Genomic DNA, 18,193 nt, shown 5'->3' on the forward strand with positions numbered 1-18,193 from the left:
TTTTTAGGATGAGCCTTATGCGGATTCAATCTAGACAAATATAGCTTTTTACAGGCAGTCTTCCCTGTTAGATGCACTCTATAAAATGTCAGTTCTCACAACTTATTTATGGCTCTTAGAATAATAGCCGTCACTCTATGCGGCAGACAGCGGTTTATGATGGTTTATTAACGGTGGGGGGGTGGGTGGGTGTGTGTGTGTGTGGGGGGGGGGGGGGTCAAAACTGTTTTTTTTATCTTGGGTTCACTCAGTGTAACAGTTAAGTCAACACACGCCGGGCTTGCTCAAACAATTCCAGTACAGTACAGTGTTGTAATTATTTTTTACTTTGGTATGAAATACAACAACAACAAAAAATACAAATCTGGTTCGTTATTGAAGATGTGGGATAAGTTGTCACCTGTGGCTGTATCCTGAGGGAGTTCTTACCTCACAGAAAGTGTCCCCGTCGTGGGTCCCCTGACGTTGACATTAAGCAATGAAGATAATCCAAGGTGAATGATGCTTCACAAATAACACTCCCCCTTGTGTCAGCAGGGCTCAAAGGGGTCAAGATGAGGGGTCAATAATAGAATTCCAACAACCATGAAAACAGTAGACATTTTTTGACTTTATTTGAATAAATATAAAATGTTATGATCATTTCAAAGGACGTCTCCTTGAAGGAACTATGTATTTTGGAACAAATTTGAGCCGATTTCCAGAGAAATTTCCTTCCAAAAAACTGCTACATTTTAAGCCAAATAATTAATCTTTAAGGAGCATGTTTAGGTTTTTGTTGTTGTTTGTTTCGTTTCCCTTTCTTAGAGCAGCTGGAGAATGACAGGGAAGGAGAGAGAACGAAAGGGCACACAGGAAAAAAGGTTGCATGTTGGAAACGAAAACCCAAGGCCCGCTTTCAAGAACCCAGCCTACACAGGTCACAGGTCACACTGAGAAAAGGTTCCTCTTCTTGCTCACTTAAAGACTCTCTCGGTCACACAAGAAAAATTAAAAAATGTGCATTTTTTTATTGTTTATATGCATATCGAATTTTGTTAACCTCCCTCTCGATCACACAAGAAAATTAAGTAATTAAAAATGTTTATACATCTCATTTTGTTAACCTCCCTCCAGAGCACCAGAGCTCCAGAGCACACAACTGTTTCCACTGGAGAATAAACTGAACATTTATGTGGAAAGATTGTTGTGCGGTGTCATCTTAAAATACCAAGTCAGCATTTAAAAACATGTTTTTCAATAGACATGTATTACAGCACACTGATTTGATTGTATACAACCTTTGGTCTGAAAGGACATCCAGCGCCACCTGTCTGCAATCAAGCTTCCACACCTGATCTCAATAATCCACTAACGACAGCCCCGTCATCCCGCCACACAGACATTCAGCAGCAACATGTGAGTTTCAAAACCACTGTATTTAATATGAATATGTGATATTATGATTCATTATTATTCTAACATTTATCACTAAATGGACCTTTTTAAAAAAAAAATTATTCTGCTCTGTACTTTGAAAAATAACGAGGGAGAAAATGGGGGACCAGAGGCCACATCTGGAGCCCATACAGGAAGAGTCAGAGAGGGAAGATGAAATCGAAAGAAGCGACACCGGAGAAGGAGAGGAGGAGGAGGAGGAGGAGGAGGAGGAGGAGGAGGAGAAGGAGAATGAGGAGAATGAGGAGAATGAGGAGACAAAGGAGGTGATGGCAGAAGATGGGAGCGAAGTTGAGAGCGAAGATAAGAGCGAAGATAAGAGCGAAGAAGAGAGCGAAGAAGGCCCTCCGCTGAGGGTTCTGAGACCTCGGCGGATGTCTCGCTCCCTCAGCCAGGAGAATTCTCTTCTCCAATCGACTGAGAATCATCAGGAGGAAGCGGACGAGTTCTCCGAGTCAGACTGGATCACACACACGGGGGGTCCCAGTGAGGAACCTGCACCGCCTCGGCAGACAAGGTTGGGAGATGAGCGGAGGCTGAACATTAAGGTGAGCTTGGTGTTCTAGAGGCTTTAATTTAATATATATGCCAATAAATATCAGGCAACTCAAATGAGAAAACAGATGCACTGTTGTTGTTGTTGTCGTAGTTTAAGGTCTCCAAATGGAAAAGAAATAGAACCGCTGCACCGTCAGTGCAGAAGAAGAGAAACAGTAAAGTGAAGAAGAAGAAGGGGACCCTGGCTGTGAGTGCTCGCTCCAAGCAAAAAAAGTGTTTTTAATACAGATTTTGACGGGAGTTTTTGTTGAGCAATGCCCTCACACCTATTTTTCAAGGAGGAGCCGTTTCCTCGGTGGCTGGTGGACCTGATGGTCAACATCGAAGAGGCTACGACTCACCAGCTGGTGGTGGAGTAACGCTGCTCCTCAAGGTGAAAGGTGTGGCCCAGTCCGGCCTCTGCAACGGACAGCGGACATGACGCAGCTGGAGGGGCCATTTGTTAGGGTGGGCACTGAGTAAAGTCCATGTGCACGCCTCCGTTTCTTTGTTGTCATCAGTAAACACACACAAAATAGCTCCGGTACACGTTGACTCGCTCTTTATGTCAATATAATATTATTTACAAAACTCTTTTTTTTTTTTTTTTTTTTCATGTGTATCTCCCGTCAGAAATACTTAATGGGAAAACTTGTGCAACACTTTACACATAATATGAAACTGCAAAGAAAAAGAGACCAAAGGCAATTCTATATCTGCATGTCAATCAAATATTTATTTTGGGAAAGGCCACCACTCCTCACGTACATGTGTTTTTCTGAAGTCTCTTTTCTGGTGGTGGTTGTATTCAGATCCTTTACTTAAGTAGATAAAGGAATACCAAAATAACCTGCACTAAAATGTTTACCTCAGTGAAAGAATCAACGGTGTTATGATGACAAATGGCCCTTGTGAGTACAGTAGGCCTATGTTATATTACAGGATTATATTATATTACAGTATTAGTTGGTCAAAAGGGTATAATTCTCTCTATTTACTGTTTTATATGTATTTTAACGTATAAAAAGTAATTTTTTTAATAAGCCCATTTTCTGTTTTGTTTAGACAATGTTATTCTGCTAATAACTTTAACAATCAAATACATGTATTGAAGCAAAAGGGCTATATTTGCTCCTCACATGTGGTGAGGTAAAAGTATTAAGTAGCATAATACCAGTTTGACAGTCATTACTACATCTGTGGGTTTCTATCGTCGTCGTTACTGGTCACCCCTGCTTGAAGCATTATTACAGTGCATGAATATTTTTTAATTGTTGGTAGTTCAGCACATTTTGGGTGAGTGGATAGTGTTCCATATCAGACTTTTCTTCTTTTTTTTTTTCTTTTGCAAAACGTAAAGCTCGGGGTCACGTAGGTGTGTTTGTGTGAATGTCAGTCGAGGTATCTGCCAATGGCCGTACGCGGCTATGACAAATACTACACCAAGCAACAGTTAGTGTGAGAGCCACGTTATATTGACACTTTTTTTTGGGGGGGGTGGTATTTTATTTTTTCTGCAAAGGTGTATGCCCTTTTTAAAAAAAATGTTGAACAATAGAATGAAGGTAAATTGGTCATGTTGCAAAATGTGCTTTGATTAAGATGAAAACTCCTCTATAGTCTTTCCTGCAATTGGATAATTTTGCGTTGGCTCCTTTTTAAGTTTAGTGCAGGTTAAGCTTCCATGGACTGCAGATTGTAGACTATTTTCAGTTTTTTTTTTTGATTGTCCATCATTGCGTACAGATACACTTTTGTTTATTTTTGTTTCCAGGTAATAAACTATAGCCTCATCTTTCAGATAGCTGACCAAGGAAAGCCTGCAGCGGAGCCCGTTTGAATGGGACATGGCCGTCCAGAATACAACCGTCTTTCTTCACACAAACATGTTGTGATTCCAGCAGCAGCGATCCATAATGTTGGGGTCACGAAACATCAGAGGGGAATGGTCATGTTTATCTGTCTGCCCGATAACGGGAACCTTCACCAAAGGAGGTTAAAGGGACAAACAGGATTTCATTGTGAAAACAGTGTCAAAGCACAATCAGTCAGCATTACTTCACAAAATACGAGTCTGTCAGCAACAACAGTTATCACCCCCACCAGTCCTCCTCGCACGGCCTACACGCGTGCATCCAGTCTTCCTCACGGTGGACGCCATGCTTTAGAACGGTGACGCGTTTCTTTAAACGGCCGTATTCGTGTGCTTGTTTTTATAACCTCAAAGGGGAAAAACACGAAGATCTGTATACGAAAACAGGGTTGTTTTGATGTACAATCACTTTGTGTTCCAAAGTCAATATTGACTGCAGACCTGGTGAACCTGGCTCTCCGCACGTCATGCGTATAGGGTCATCCACCGATTAAAGCATGCTTTGTCAAAAATGTTTCACATCTGCCGCAAGCGTGTCAATCATTAACCCCTCTGGAGGCCAGATGTCCGTATAAATACTGCAGCATTGGAGAAATCAGTTTAGAAAGAAAAGTGAAGGCCTACAGAGCCACGTCTGAGAAGAGGAGCCCGTTTGTCTGAAGATGCCTGGATTACATGAGAAGCTGACGCTTGTTGCAGCAGCGGCCGCTCTGGCCGTCTTGGCCTCGGTGAGGTCGTCCCCGGTGGTGGAGCCGGAGCCCATCCGCTGCGCCGCCTGTACGCAGGAGACACTCGACGGCTGTCCCGCCGTGCCGCCGGACTGCGCGCAGGTGCTTAGGGAGCCCGGGTGTGGCTGCTGCATGGCCTGCGCTCTGGAGAAGGGGGCGTCCTGCGGGGTTCACACAGCCCACTGCGGCGGGGGCCTCCGCTGCATCCCCAGGCCCGGAGAGGCCAGGCCGCTCCACGCTCTGACCAGAGGACAGGGGGTCTGCAGCGAGGACCAAGGTATAGTCTCGAGAAATGGCACAAAGTGACCTCAAAGCAACACAATAAATAAATAAATAATAAAAAAACATTTTTGAAATGTTGTTGGAAAAGAATCATCAAAACAGAAATATATTCAATATTAAAGTCAAAATGTATACTTTCTAAAACGCGTACAGAGGAAGCTGTGCCTGACCAGGCCTCTCTGCACTACCTGCTGGGCCTCAACCTTCCCTTGGACCCCGAAGACCCCACTGAGGGCCAAGAGAGTATCAGGACCAAGATCAACGCCATCCGCAACAAGCTCATGCAAGAGGTGAGCACGAATACACACCAACACGAGGATGGTGCCTTCCTTCCACTAGAGGGAGGACTCGAGGAGCCGTGGAGAGAATTGGGATTCATTTGTGCATTTCCTTTTGCATGTGCATATTGTTCTCACTGTCCGTGTCTCTTCCACGCAGGGTCCCTGTCACGTCGAGCTGCACGCAGCAGTGGACACGATATCCAGCTCGCAGCAGAAGCTGAGAGAGAAGTTCACCACGTTCTACCTCCCCAACTGCGACAAGCGCGGCTACTACCAGGCCAAGCAGGTGAGAGGGGAACGGAGCAAAGACACACGAGGGGAGACCCACCCTGAAGCCGACCGGGGCCTAATGTGTTCATGTGGTTTCTCTCCCTCTCCATCAGTGTGAGTCCTCTCTGGTCGGGCCGCCTGCGCGCTGCTGGTGCGTCTCTCCCTGGAATGGGAAGAAGCTCCCGGGATCGAGTGACCTGCGGAGTGACTCGGAGTGTCACCAAGAAGTCACACACTAGAGGAAGGACTCGCTCTCGAAACACACGTCGAGGGTTCATCCAAACACGCTGCACGGAAGTGGGAAGTGGAAGTCACACCACCCGATGAACTGACTTCGTACAATAACACACACACACACACACACACACAAAAACGCACTCGTTCACACAAAATGTCAAATCCTATTTCGGAAGAGGGACATTTCCTCTCGTATTATTTACATGATGTATGTATCGAGACTTATTTATTCTTACACGGCATTAACCATTTTGTCATTTTTAGATTTTTTTTAATATGTTTGCACGTATTTTTTCTTCTTCTTCTCTCTCTTCCCGATTGTAAATAGGGCAACACTGTATACATTTGTGTTTCTCACTAAATAACTCCATTGCTCAAAACCACAAGTCCACAGCTCTGCCAAAGCCCATTTCAGAGGCTTCAGGATCAGCTTCTTTTTTTTTCTTCTTCTTTTTTATTCATTCAAAACTGGAGCTGTGTGAATGACACAGCCGCTCATTCATTCAACGTGTTGACATTGTCTGAATGTATCTCCATTGGCGTTTCCTCAATGGGTATTGGGGGAAATACTTAAAGCGCCGCAAGTATGTGCACGGTGGCCAAGCACAAACATATCAGGGCTCATCCCGGCCAGCGTGAGGTTTGGGATGGGCTGTTCTGCATTTGTCTACCTCTACCGGTCTCTGCAGGTCCACGGGTTTAGCGGAGGGCCTCTTCCCAGCCCTACGCCTTCTTTTTTTTTCTTTTTTTTTTGTCTCTCAACCGATTCTTTGCATCTATTTCAAGTATTTATTATGATGGTGTGAATTCTGTTGTTTTGTTGTGTTTGTTGAGAGCTCATGTGCGGTGGACCGAGTTGTTTGTAAATGCTGCTATCCAACTGTTGGTTTTGTGTATATTCTTCTAATTCTGTAGATGTGTGTGCCATTAAAATGTTATTTAATCACAATGGGGTTGTGTTTTAAATGGTTTTTTTTCCCTTCCAACAAAGAGTCTTGTTTCCCACACACAGCGAGAGAGGGCAAGACAAGGACAAAAAAACAACAACAAGTGCAAAACCTGGATAATTTTATACTGCCTTTATTAAGTAAAAAATAGACCTCTGAGGGGTTGCATAGTACATGCAAACAGCGTAATAAACACTTAAACCAAGGCAAGTGATGGAGATGATCACCGGCTATATACACAGAGATCAGAGATAACGCTTTGTGGCCTTTATCCCAAGATTCAACTCATGCAAAAGTGACAACAAAACAGTAACAACCACAGTACAGACTAAAGAAACGTCCCTCTTCAGCAATACATATTTATTTATTTTAAGTATACGCAGTGTTGTGTTTGAGCTGCACAGTCCAGTCCAACGTCCTGAGGAGCAGGAAGCAGTTCATAGAAAAGTAAGGCACTACATGCTTACCCCGAAAGACATATTCATACATACATACATACATAGGTTAATGGTTGTCGTGACAACACACATGCACACAACGTCTTTATAACAAATCACGAGGCATACAAATTCTGACCAGCATGTACACATGTGCAATGCCACTCAATTGTGCGTAGATGAAGACAAAATGTCTTTTTTTTTCATTTTTCATTTTCGTATTCGGAACGAGGCCTCTGAGATAAGTCACATCCTCTTCCCAGAAGTTGCCCTGGTTGGGTCGAGAGACGACAAAAAAAAAAGTAGAAAAAAAGCTTGTGAAGAGTCCATCCTTTGCATAAAAGTACAGTATCTTTGTTGTTCTTCTTCTTTCTCCTCCTCCCTCTCCTGGTACTCTTCCTTTGTTCCCCTTGCTCCGCCTCACAAAAGAAAAAAGGTCCCACAGGCAACAGATGGAAATAGCAAACATCCATTTATTGGCATAGCCATCTCTTGACCTCTCTCCCAATATCCTCAGTGTCTCCATTTGTTTACAATTCTTCTTGCTCTCACCCAAAAAAAAAAGAAACAACTCCCTCCCTCCGTCCTGCCCTGCTCCTATTGGCTCTCGGAGTTGTAGTACTGGCCGTCTCCTCGCTCCTTCTCACTGAAACCTGGCAAGGGCTGCCCGTATTTGTCCACGCACCAACAGAAGCCTCGCTTTCTGCCTTTGGACGGACGGCACTGGGAAGTGAAGGAAAGGGACAAGGTGACGGGAGGGAGGAGAAATGAGGGGAGGAGGGGGTGGAGGTGTGTGTGTGGGTGGGTGGTGGTGGTGGGGCAGCTAAAAGCGTAAATCCAGTTGAATATGCAGCATTATGAGAAGCCACTTTACTCTGTTTATGAAGTAGTAGTTAAGTAGAAGCCATAGTTAAGACGCATTAATGGTGAGATTGTGCTGAGTCGACGCAGCCTTGGTCATCCGACGCTCTGTGGTATTTTGAGCTGCTTTTACGGTCTACCTCCTGTTACGCACACATATAGAGAAACCTTTAAGGTAAACAGAAACCTGGTCAAATATTTGCTTAGTCCCGTTTGTGAACAACTGGGAACCAAGATCTATTTTCAGAAGCCGGTGGCCAGTGCGAATCATCTGTTGCTGATTATACCCCACGGCTCCAAATTATGGGTACTACAAATGACTTACAGAGTCTGTGGAGCTACCCAAGGGCTGTTATTTTACTGCCAATTTTACTAAAGGTCAACCTTCACTCTAGTAAAACACGCAGCCATTCATTTCAAGGGCTCGGGCAGCGGCGTTGCCGCTCCACAGAGGAGTCTGTCGCTGATCGGGAGGGAAGGCCTCCTCCGTATTTAGTTCAACATGTCAGCGGCGTTCGACTGAGAGGACTCAGACCACCGCTGCATAGGAAGTGCAGCACGTCCTATGATATGCAAGACGAATGCATCACAAACGGCATGTTAAAACAAACACAGGAATCTATAATGTTAATGTATAGATTCCGACCTTTACTGTTATTAAGCGCCGTAGCCGGGTTTTTTTTTCTTTTTGCTTCAAAAGTCATGCAAACGTCCAAATTAAACTGACCGACGTGAACCACCTGCCGCGCCCTCAGCACCTCAGGGGCTCGGCTGTCCACTCTGCATAAACAAAGACAATGAGCCTGGCGTTGGGAGGCTAGGTTAGGAGATGATTGCGGGTCGAGGCGAACACACTTAAGCAGGAGGGACTGCGATGCTACAGGAAGGGCCGCCTCGGCGGCGATTGCAGGGGCGCGGGAGCCCTAAGTGCCTCCATATGAATGCGTCAGAACCACTCGTTTATTACTGGCCGATCGTGGGTGAACCACGTGAGCGCGGCGGGGACGGCTGCGGCTCTATTTCTGTGCACGCTCTTCTCAAAAGTCCAGCAATTATGGGGGGGGAGCGCGTCGGGTGCCGGCGGCCACCTTGACGTCTGTCTCCTTGGGAGGGTTCCCGTTAAACGGCCATCGTCCCAGCCGTCAACCCCACTGGGGTTTGGCCCCTGTGGCTCCCGTCTCCGGAGCCAGTGGCTCGGGTCTACCTCACTGGTGTGGTGGTGCAATGATGAGGCTCTAATGACTACCGATGAATGCAGGAAGACAGCTACCCGTCTGTAATTGGGCTGCAGGAGCCCGAAAAGTTTGAGTCACTAAACTACAGCATTGAATCTTTATTAATGCAGCATGTAAAAAATTTTTTTTTTAAAGTGGGTTTCCTTCTCGAAAGTTGTAAACGGTGTTTATCATGTTTAAAATGATGTGTCGCCACTTTGGAAATCAATGCATTTATTATTATTATGTATTTCAGCAGACAGTCAATATCTGAATAAATGATGGTCCTTTTTTAAAAAAAATGTTTACCTGTTTCCTCTTATAGAAGCCCTTCTTGTCACAGTTTGGTATGCGGAAACCTCTGGGGTTGAGAATGTCTGTAATCTTGAGGCTGCTGAGAATGCTCTCGATCTCTCTCCGACAGGGACCCTGCAGATGAGGGGGGACACACAAGCAGAGGCTGCACTTCAACATCTCCTCCTCCAACGCCATTCGCACAAGCTCACATTTCATTTTGCTGTGTGGTTTGTAATACTTAATAATACCGGAAACAATGGTGGCTGCGACACGATGTGACGCACGAGAAAAGGATGGGGAAGAACGGGCATTTGGACGGGCTCTAAGATTGAGCCGAAAGGCTCGTCCTGGAGTTCAAGCAGTCACTAATCAAAGCAGCCAGTCAAAGCCCATTACCAGTGTGTGCTCACTTCTCCGGCCAGAGAGAAGATCAAAATAGCAGCGGGGCTTCCCAACAGGCACTCACACAGGCCAATCCATCATTCGCTGGCTCCCAGTGCGCCCGGCACGCGGACGCCTTGTGGCCAAACAACCGCCTGACCCAGGTCAGCCGCAGGGCCGCCGTAGCCGCTCGCTGCCATGCCGCTCCACTGCCAACCATCGGCACCGCTACCCAAAACATTTCATCACCCTCAAAAAAGGGAGAAAAACACCAAAACACAGAGGAAGAGGAGAAAAACATTCCTCCAGTCTGCTCTGAGAGAGAGAAAGAGAGAGAGAGAGGAAGAATAAGCTGGTTGTGGTACTTACATACTCGGGCTCCTGTTTGGTCCCCAGAGAGAAGTTTTGTTGGTCAGTGATGAGTGGTCCCGGGAGCGCCTCCATTTTAAAGCTCTGCGTTCTCTTCTGCTGCTCCCGCCGGAGCACCTCCGACTTGGCAGAGGGGAAGAAAGGGTGAAGCGGAGGTCTCAGGGGTCCCGTGGGTCTGTGGGTGCTGGACGGGGTCTGGAGGCCTGACCCGGTGGAATTCCGCTCCTCGTCCGGGGTCTCGATGTTCTCTGCTGAAGTTTGAGAACAAACTGCAGCGTTAAAAAAAAAAGCGGCACACAATCTGAACGCTGATCGAGACTTTAGGGGTCAGAAGGGTTCTGTTACATCTTTCAAAAATCGCTATAGGAAATATAAATATGCAGAATGACCACCACCACCACTGGATTCCAAATGTGTTACAACCTCAGCTAGCGTGAAGGCCTGGTCCCTCTCCCTTTAAGAACCCAAGATAAATAGTTACATTATCACCTGAGAGCCAACATTGAATCTGATTCAGGGAGCCTCAGGGTCTTAAAAAAAAGAAAAAGAAGGGAAACAACTTCCTGACATTGAGTTGCACCTCAAAGGGCTCAAAACTCTCCCATTTGATTGTTAATCATCTCGTGAACTCCTCTCTCCTCATCACACCGTGCGCGCGGGGGGGGGGGGACACACACGAACACGGCAACGCGCACATATCGTCGAGATAATACTTCCACATATTCAACCATTACCTGGCAGCTCGTTGACCGGACGCGTCGGTCCGGCGGAGACTCGGCTCCGGTGAGTGGCGTTGGCGCAAATGCCGCGTCCCTCCAGCAGCGCCTGCAGGGGCTTCGTCTCGCCCGGCTGATGCTGACACGTGAGCGCGACGCCGCATCGCCCGGAGTACACGCCGCACGGCTGGCCGAAGCTCAGCGCGCAGCTCGGGCAGCAGCCGCAGCCCGGCTCGCGGACCCTCTCGGCGCAGTCCCGGGGCAGCGGTTTGCACAGGAGGCGCGCGACGACGTCGCACGGTTCGCATCTCACGACGGGTCCGACCGCACCTGACCTGCGCGTGAACGACGCCGACAGGAGGAGAGTCACGCAGAGGGAAGCGAAGCGGGGGTCCATTGCGGCGTCCCGGGGGGAGGACGTCGAGGTGAGGAGAGTCTTTTCACTGGGCGGCTGCTCTCTAATTCACGTGAAGCCACCGGACAAAACATCTCCATATATATAGAGCCCGGTGACTGTAGTCACACCCCCGAGGAGCAGCCTGCGGTCGGCCGATGAATCGCCTCGACTCCGTTGCTCCCGTCAGACCATCCGAGCAAGTGCAGAGCGGCGGGCGGCCATGAAACGGCACGTGGCTCGCTACCAAGAAGCTTTGAATACAATACGAATGATAAGAATGAAAACACATTCAAACTATTGAGCAACTCCTTCTGCTTGAGCTGCGGGACCCCCGTTGAGGTCTCAATGCTCTGAGCACATCAATAATAAAATGCATTGGACAGGAGATTAGACTAAAAGGAAGAAATGATGTTAATACACGGCGATATGTTTTAATGTGCGTCGACTCTCAGTTTGAAGGGCGCGCGCACGCTTGAGCCATCTGTCATGCGCAGAGTTATTCATAGGGGGCGCCAATAGAGTGTGTGTGTGTGTGTGTGTGTGTGTGCGTGTGTGTGTGTGTGTGTGTGTGTGTGTGTCCACTTACAGCTTCCTCAGCTGCGATGCTCTAATTTCTCAATGATTCAGTGACACTTGTGGTGAACAAAGTGACTTCATCTGCACCATGAGTATATGAGTATGTGATGACATTTGTGTGTGTGTGTGTGTCCACTGCATGACCTGTGGACGGTTTGAGCCCATAAACCGTGACCGTGACCGTGATAAGACGATAACTTTCAGTTTAAGCTGCAAAACAGCCGACGTGTTAAAGAATCTGTAGAAAACCAGCAGAGGAATGTTTACTGAAGCTCACGTCATATGTTGTGGTTGCCGGTAAGCCTACTTGACCTTTTTATTATATTATTCTATGTATAGTCATCCTGCAGCATGATAGTTAACATAAACAACAAATGGTTATTGAATATTGTGCATTTTTATAGATGAGACAATCCAACGGTGTGTGAAATTCTCCAACTTGGCCATTTTGAATATTAAAAGGAACATTGAGACAATTATTTTATTAGGTTTTCTGAAAATAGTGTGCTAATTTGCATCAATTGTCAGACCACACAACTGAACATTGGATAATGCCAGGCTCAACATTCTTGTAGTCGACATATTAAGAGTGAAAGATTTGGACAGACGGGGTTTCAGATATCTCTAATGTTTTGTTTTTGTTGTCGATCAAAGTGATGAAGTTGTAAACAGGTTCCATGTACGCAGGAGGAAAGTCACAACGCACTCAGACACGAGATCAGCTGTGGCTGTGCCCGACACGCTTTGGTCCAACACGTGGAGAAATACCGGCGGGCCGAACATAAGTCAAGGTGACCTTGACCCCATCGTGTTCGGTGCTTTTGACCCAAGCAACAACAACAAAAAAAAGAAGAAGAAGAAGAACCACCTCGTGTATCGGCTCCCCACACACGCTCCGCAGCAGTGGTCTTCCCGAACTTGTTGTCAGGACGTGCGACATAGCTGGGACGGCTCTGGCTGTTCGTCAGTGCCACAAAGCAGATCTCTTAAAATAAGGACGCATACCACACATGGGAGTGAGAACAATTCCTGAGTAATTACATCTGAAGCGTTCCTTTAGGTCCACTATAAATGGGTTTACAGACGAGCGGAGCAACACACCGACACCAAAGGTCCAAAAGGCCTCAAAAGAATGACCGGCGGGAGGAGAGGCGAGGTCAAATCGGCTGCCAACGGGCGCTGCCGTTCTGCCGCCTGTTAACAGACAGGTCTACAGCAGAGCAGTGCTCAGAGGAATGCCAAACATGTGTTTCATAAGCCACAAAAAAACAGAAAAGCCTGCCGATTTTCCCCTCCCTCCCTCTCCGCTCCGAGCTCTTCAGGTCTCTCAGCCACCTGTGCATGTTCAGCATAGCAGAGCAGAGCGCCGGGCGCAGGGAGCAGCGTTCCGGAGGAATGTCGTCCCGTGGAGCAGCCTCGCAATAAAAGAGGGACTGTGAAGAATTTGCTTTTGCAAACACACACACACACACACACACACACACACACACAGGATATTACTGTACATGTGTTCAACGTGACCCCGCTGTCAAGAGGCTTGGCGGAGGCCAACCGCAGCTGCTCGTCAAACCCTAATCCGGGGCAATTTTCCACCGTTTTAAGGTGATTCGGGACCAATCGGACATGCTGGCTCGAGAGCTCCAAAGAGTGGTCTCGCAGTGGCTTCGCGGAGGGGGGGGAGGGGTGGATGGATCATTACCGTAGTGGCCGGGGGACGGCTCAAGAATCTGCAGCGAGGGACCAAAGCTCACGGACTGAAAGCAACAGAGTCTGGAGGTCGGCAGGACACGTCCGGGTTGACCCAGGAGAAGGCCGCGTGGCGTGTGTGCCCCTCTCAGACACCAGCCAGCCCTTTGCCCAGTCGTACATGACATTTGGGTCGGCATTGTGGTGGAGAGGATCAGCGTGTGTGGAGGGAGACATGTTTGGATACTTCTCGTTCGTGGGTGTGTTGGAGCACGTAGGGAATGTTTGGGAGTGAGGGCTGCTGATCACACGATGAGTCTGGTATACGGTCACGTACCAGACTCATCAATAAGCTCTCATATAAATATAATTGACCCCGGCTGAGAGCTTTTGGAGCAGACTTGAATTGAACGGGCCCCTCTGTTATGATTAACACCTTTCATCTAATTCCAGGGTCGGTTAATTATTATTACATTTTTTTTTTAATGGTCTGTTCGTGGAACTGTCATGGTCCCCATTTCTGGAGGCTGTAATTAGACCGCAGCAGAGGCAGAGAGAGAGAGAGAGAGAGAGAGTTTGATTCTTCACGTATAATTTTCGGAGTGACTCCAACTCAGCATTGCTCCTCGTAAACAAAGACAAAGGAATATCATATCCCCCTATGCTCCACTGATTATATAAGGGATGGTGGACTGCGGGTTGCGAAATGTGTTTTGATGCCAACATGAAGAGAATAGACTGTACAATGTTAGAGCTTGTTTCTCACAGGGCCACCCAGCTCCTCTAATTTACTTTTCTCAGTAGCAATACGCAAGAATGATTCCTCAAAGCCATATTTCCTAGAAATATTCTGTTTGTTGTTAAATCTCTTTTATGCAGCTACATGTAATTGTTGATGTGTGGTTTATTTTGTTGGTCTGTTTGAATAAGGATAAGCCAAAGAGCTTTGATAAGCCATTAGTACTCATGATGCACGGGCGTGAAGTATATATTCATACGAAAAAACAATATACCTCCCACCGGTTGTATGAGATTTGATTGACACCTTTTGTCAACCCTTCAAGTGGTTGATAAAAGCCTACGGCAAAGCTTGTCTTAACCCCCCCCCCCCCAAAAAAAATACCATAATCAATATCCACTTTTATGTCATTACCATTGTTAAATAACATGCAGTTTAAAGTCGATTAAAATGAGCAGTCGGGGCATGATCACTGGCGGTACTGATGAAGACTTGAGGTCAAATTCACAGAAAATTGTCACAAAAGCACACGCGACCTCCCCGCTTTCCACTTCAGTGACCATGGCAACGGCCACTTGAGACGCCCCCCAATCAAAGTCAGTGACACACACACACACACGTTAGCTCTGGAACTGGCAACCCTCCAGTCAATGGGTCACCTTTTAGTGCGTGTATTTGGTGGACGTATACAGTACATGCAGCTTCGACACGTAACATACATTTAAAAAATTGATTCCGAAAACAAAAACAACACCAAAAAAAACACACCGCATATTTACTCAATAACAACTAATGATCCATTGACGACGTCGGTCACCATCTTGACCCGGCCCCCAAACTATTCCGAGGCCCGATATGAAAGCCCACAATTAATCTCATTGCGTTTAGAGGTTTTGGCGTCTGCTAAAAACTAAATTGAGGGGCCTCAAATTGTGCAGCCATGCCAGAATGCACTTTCTATTTTTGCTCCCCAAACTTTATTCCGCCTCAGAGGAGCGAGATGAGCCATGCCCCTCTAATTAAGTGGCCGTAAAAATCCTGCAGAGCTCGATGGGGGTGGGGGGTGGGGGGGGCTCCGGCAATGAGCTCCGTCAGCCTTGATGAACGTGACCTTTCACCTCTGCATTAGCCGCAAAGTGTCGGGTCGGGAATGTCCACACAATAGCAGCGATTATATTACAGAGGCTCCTCAGTGGACCCATGTGTGGGGTTGATAGTTGGAAAATAAGCCATCGGGCAATTTCTTGTCTGTTATTACGTACATTCTCACGGAGCAATAATCAGCCGGCAAATGGCGAGACATATAAATCAAGTTTGATGGGGAATTATTTGCAGGATCAAGTCGAGCCTACACACAGCGTGTGTCACGCTGCTCACACACACTGTTATTACCTGCGTGAAATATGGCTTCCTGACAGGGCTCCTCCGCGGTCTAATAATGAGCAACGCGTTTCTGGACTTTCCCGGCTTCCTTTGTTTGGAGGCCACTGCGGCGCCAAATAACAGAGGAACACTGGGCTGTGCGCAGCCGCCACACCTGGGCCCTCGCTTCCTTCCTGCCCTCCCCGGGAATTCTTCACTTTCACCACCTGCAAAGGGACAGTAGTGAGGGGGGGAGGGGGGTCTACTCCATGACACCGTTTCCTCCCTCTTTTTGGCTAACAGTGCAGTTTCACCCCCCCCCCCCCCCCCCCCCCGAGCGCCATTAGAGCAACCTGTCCGGGCTTGTGTGGAGGTAAAAATCCTCTTTTACTGCACTTCATAAAAGAGACCGTGGACATGTGTGTGTCTGTGTCTGTGTCCGCTGTGTGTGTGTGTGTCTGTGTGTGTGTCTGCGTCTGTATGTGTGTCTGTGTGTGTGTGTGTCTGTGTCTGCTGTGTGTGTGTGTGTGTGTGTGTGTGTGTGCATATGAACCGAGAAAGAACAGTGATGAACAGCCTTATGTAAAGAGGTCATGGTGACGTCGGTCCGTCCACTACTATAAGGCTCACCTTTAAGTTACTCTGCAGGCCGGGAAATGAAGCCACGTCACAGAAACCACGAGACTCGACTACATGCAGGTTCCAACGTGTTGCGTTGCTAGCGCCCTCTGCTGGCTACAAATTGAACCGAAGATGTATATACATATATGTACATACAAATGTATACATATATATATATATATATATATATATATATATATATATATATATACACACACACACATGTATAATATATATATATGTATATATACATATGTATGTATATATATATGTAGATATATATGTATAATATATATATATATATATGTGTCTATACATTATAGACACATATATATGTATATATAATATAAAATATTATAACATAAAATATGTATATATATATATATATATATATATATATATATATACACACACACACATACATATTTTTGTATTCCTGACCTCTGGGCAGTCGCATCTTGGTCTGCTTACTTTTTTAAATCCTCCATTGCATCACGAGACTTTAGGAGCAGGAGACGCGCCCCAGTGGCGGAGAACTTGAGAGGCGAAACCAGGGAGACCCAAACGTGATGTGTGATAACGATGCAAAAAGATGCACGGAACAATTTCAAATGCATGTCTGTCAGACGGAAAGGCGCTCGCTGGCCATGGAGCCTTGGCTTGGAATGATATTATACATATATAAACAAATTATTAAAAAATATATTTTTTTAAAACAACAAAAAAAGCGACTGAAGAGGAAACTAAAGCAGTGTGTTGTTAGAAGCAGGTTGAGGATTGCTAACCACCAGTGTCACGTGTTATGTCTAATTATGCAGCTAAACTAGCTTAGTGAGCACGAACACCAGCTCGCTTTGTGACAACATGCGCTCAACATCTCTAATTAGCACGGTTTATCTCCTTTGGTTACGTCTTGTAAAAAAACTAAACAAAGTCTAAGGGGTTAAACTAACTGACCAGGGAGATTATAAGTACATGTTTCATTTGGTTTTATTTACAGAGCACATCAAACAATCCATTGTCAAATATACAAATAAACTGTTCACATGTGGCATGTTATACACAGAGGCAGAGTATTGTATGAGATAAGTATGAGGTACAGATAATAGATAACAAGGATAACAAATACGTGTACATGACCAATGGAAGAATAGCAAACAGACACAAAGGAAGTTGAAGGAATACACTTTTCTGGTGTCGACTGGGGCAGTGAGGAGGAAGGTATATGGTGAATGCCTCTGACGGGGGACTAACGAGGTGTGTGTCAGATCCTAAATGTATTTGTGCAATTCAAACACTGAGCGCTTTTCTTTCTTCAAATAACTTTAAAAAAAACAAGAACACAGTTGCAGCAGTTCTCCTCTCCATATAGCAGCCTATGCCCTTTAAAAAAAAATGAAAACGTACATGAAATGTACAAAATCGAGGATGCCGATATATGTTTTGATACTGAAGCACTGCGGTGCTGTTAATGGTCTCGAGCCCCCCCCCCCCCCCCCCCCCAAAAGAGGGAAAAAAATAAAGTTTGGCAACTTTGAGTGGAATGCCACTTGCACCATCTCCTACGCAAAGTACTGATTTGTTTTTAACCAACTCATGTCAAATCAATATATATTAGGGTTTCATTAAAATATTTTTCTATGGTTTCTCTCATTGCAACACACACACATGCACACGCACACACACACAGTGGTCATATTCACATACGTCTTAAGAGAACTTATTTAACAGACATGCTGTGCATGTACAAAAAGTCTGTGGTTTAAAAAAATAAAACATTTACATTGCATAGATAAAATAGGATAATCCTGTCTGAGGTGTAGCCCGTCCTTAAATCCAAAATCATACACACTGGACGCGCTGCTTCTTCTGCAACACGTACGTCTCGGGGGGGGACAGATGCAGCACAGAGGCGCGTCTACATTGGCTACGACTTTACAGGATG

The 18,193-nt window shown here is 46.1% G+C and overlaps 2 protein-coding genes across 2 annotated transcripts in view; one reads left to right on the forward strand and one right to left on the reverse strand.

Moving 5' to 3' along the window:
* The first annotated feature begins 4,509 nt into the window (after window positions 1-4,509).
* Window positions 4,510-5,647, forward strand: LOC117746281 (insulin-like growth factor-binding protein 1). Its single transcript, XM_034555323.1, has 4 exons — window positions 4,510-4,852; window positions 5,011-5,147; window positions 5,296-5,424; window positions 5,522-5,647. The coding sequence occupies exons 1-4, from the start codon at window positions 4,510-4,512 to the stop codon at window positions 5,645-5,647; spliced, it is 735 nt and encodes a 244-aa protein (XP_034411214.1).
* Window positions 5,648-7,412: 1,765 nt separating this feature from the next.
* Window positions 7,413-18,193, reverse strand: part of LOC117746171 (tensin-3-like) — a 41,313-nt gene continuing 30,532 nt past the window's right edge. The window contains exons 28-30 of the mRNA XM_034555112.1: window positions 10,152-10,402; window positions 9,414-9,533; window positions 7,413-7,752 (exon numbers count right to left, since the gene is read on the reverse strand). Coding sequence (XP_034411003.1) covers window positions 7,627-7,752; window positions 9,414-9,533; window positions 10,152-10,402 — 497 coding nt within the window. The 3' untranslated portion in view covers window positions 7,413-7,626. The remainder of the gene's footprint in view (window positions 7,753-9,413; window positions 9,534-10,151; window positions 10,403-18,193) is intronic.

This window comes from Cyclopterus lumpus, chromosome 17 (genome assembly GCF_009769545.1).
Source record: "Cyclopterus lumpus isolate fCycLum1 chromosome 17, fCycLum1.pri, whole genome shotgun sequence".
In the NCBI taxonomy this organism is placed as follows: domain Eukaryota; kingdom Metazoa; phylum Chordata; class Actinopteri; order Perciformes; family Cyclopteridae; genus Cyclopterus; species Cyclopterus lumpus.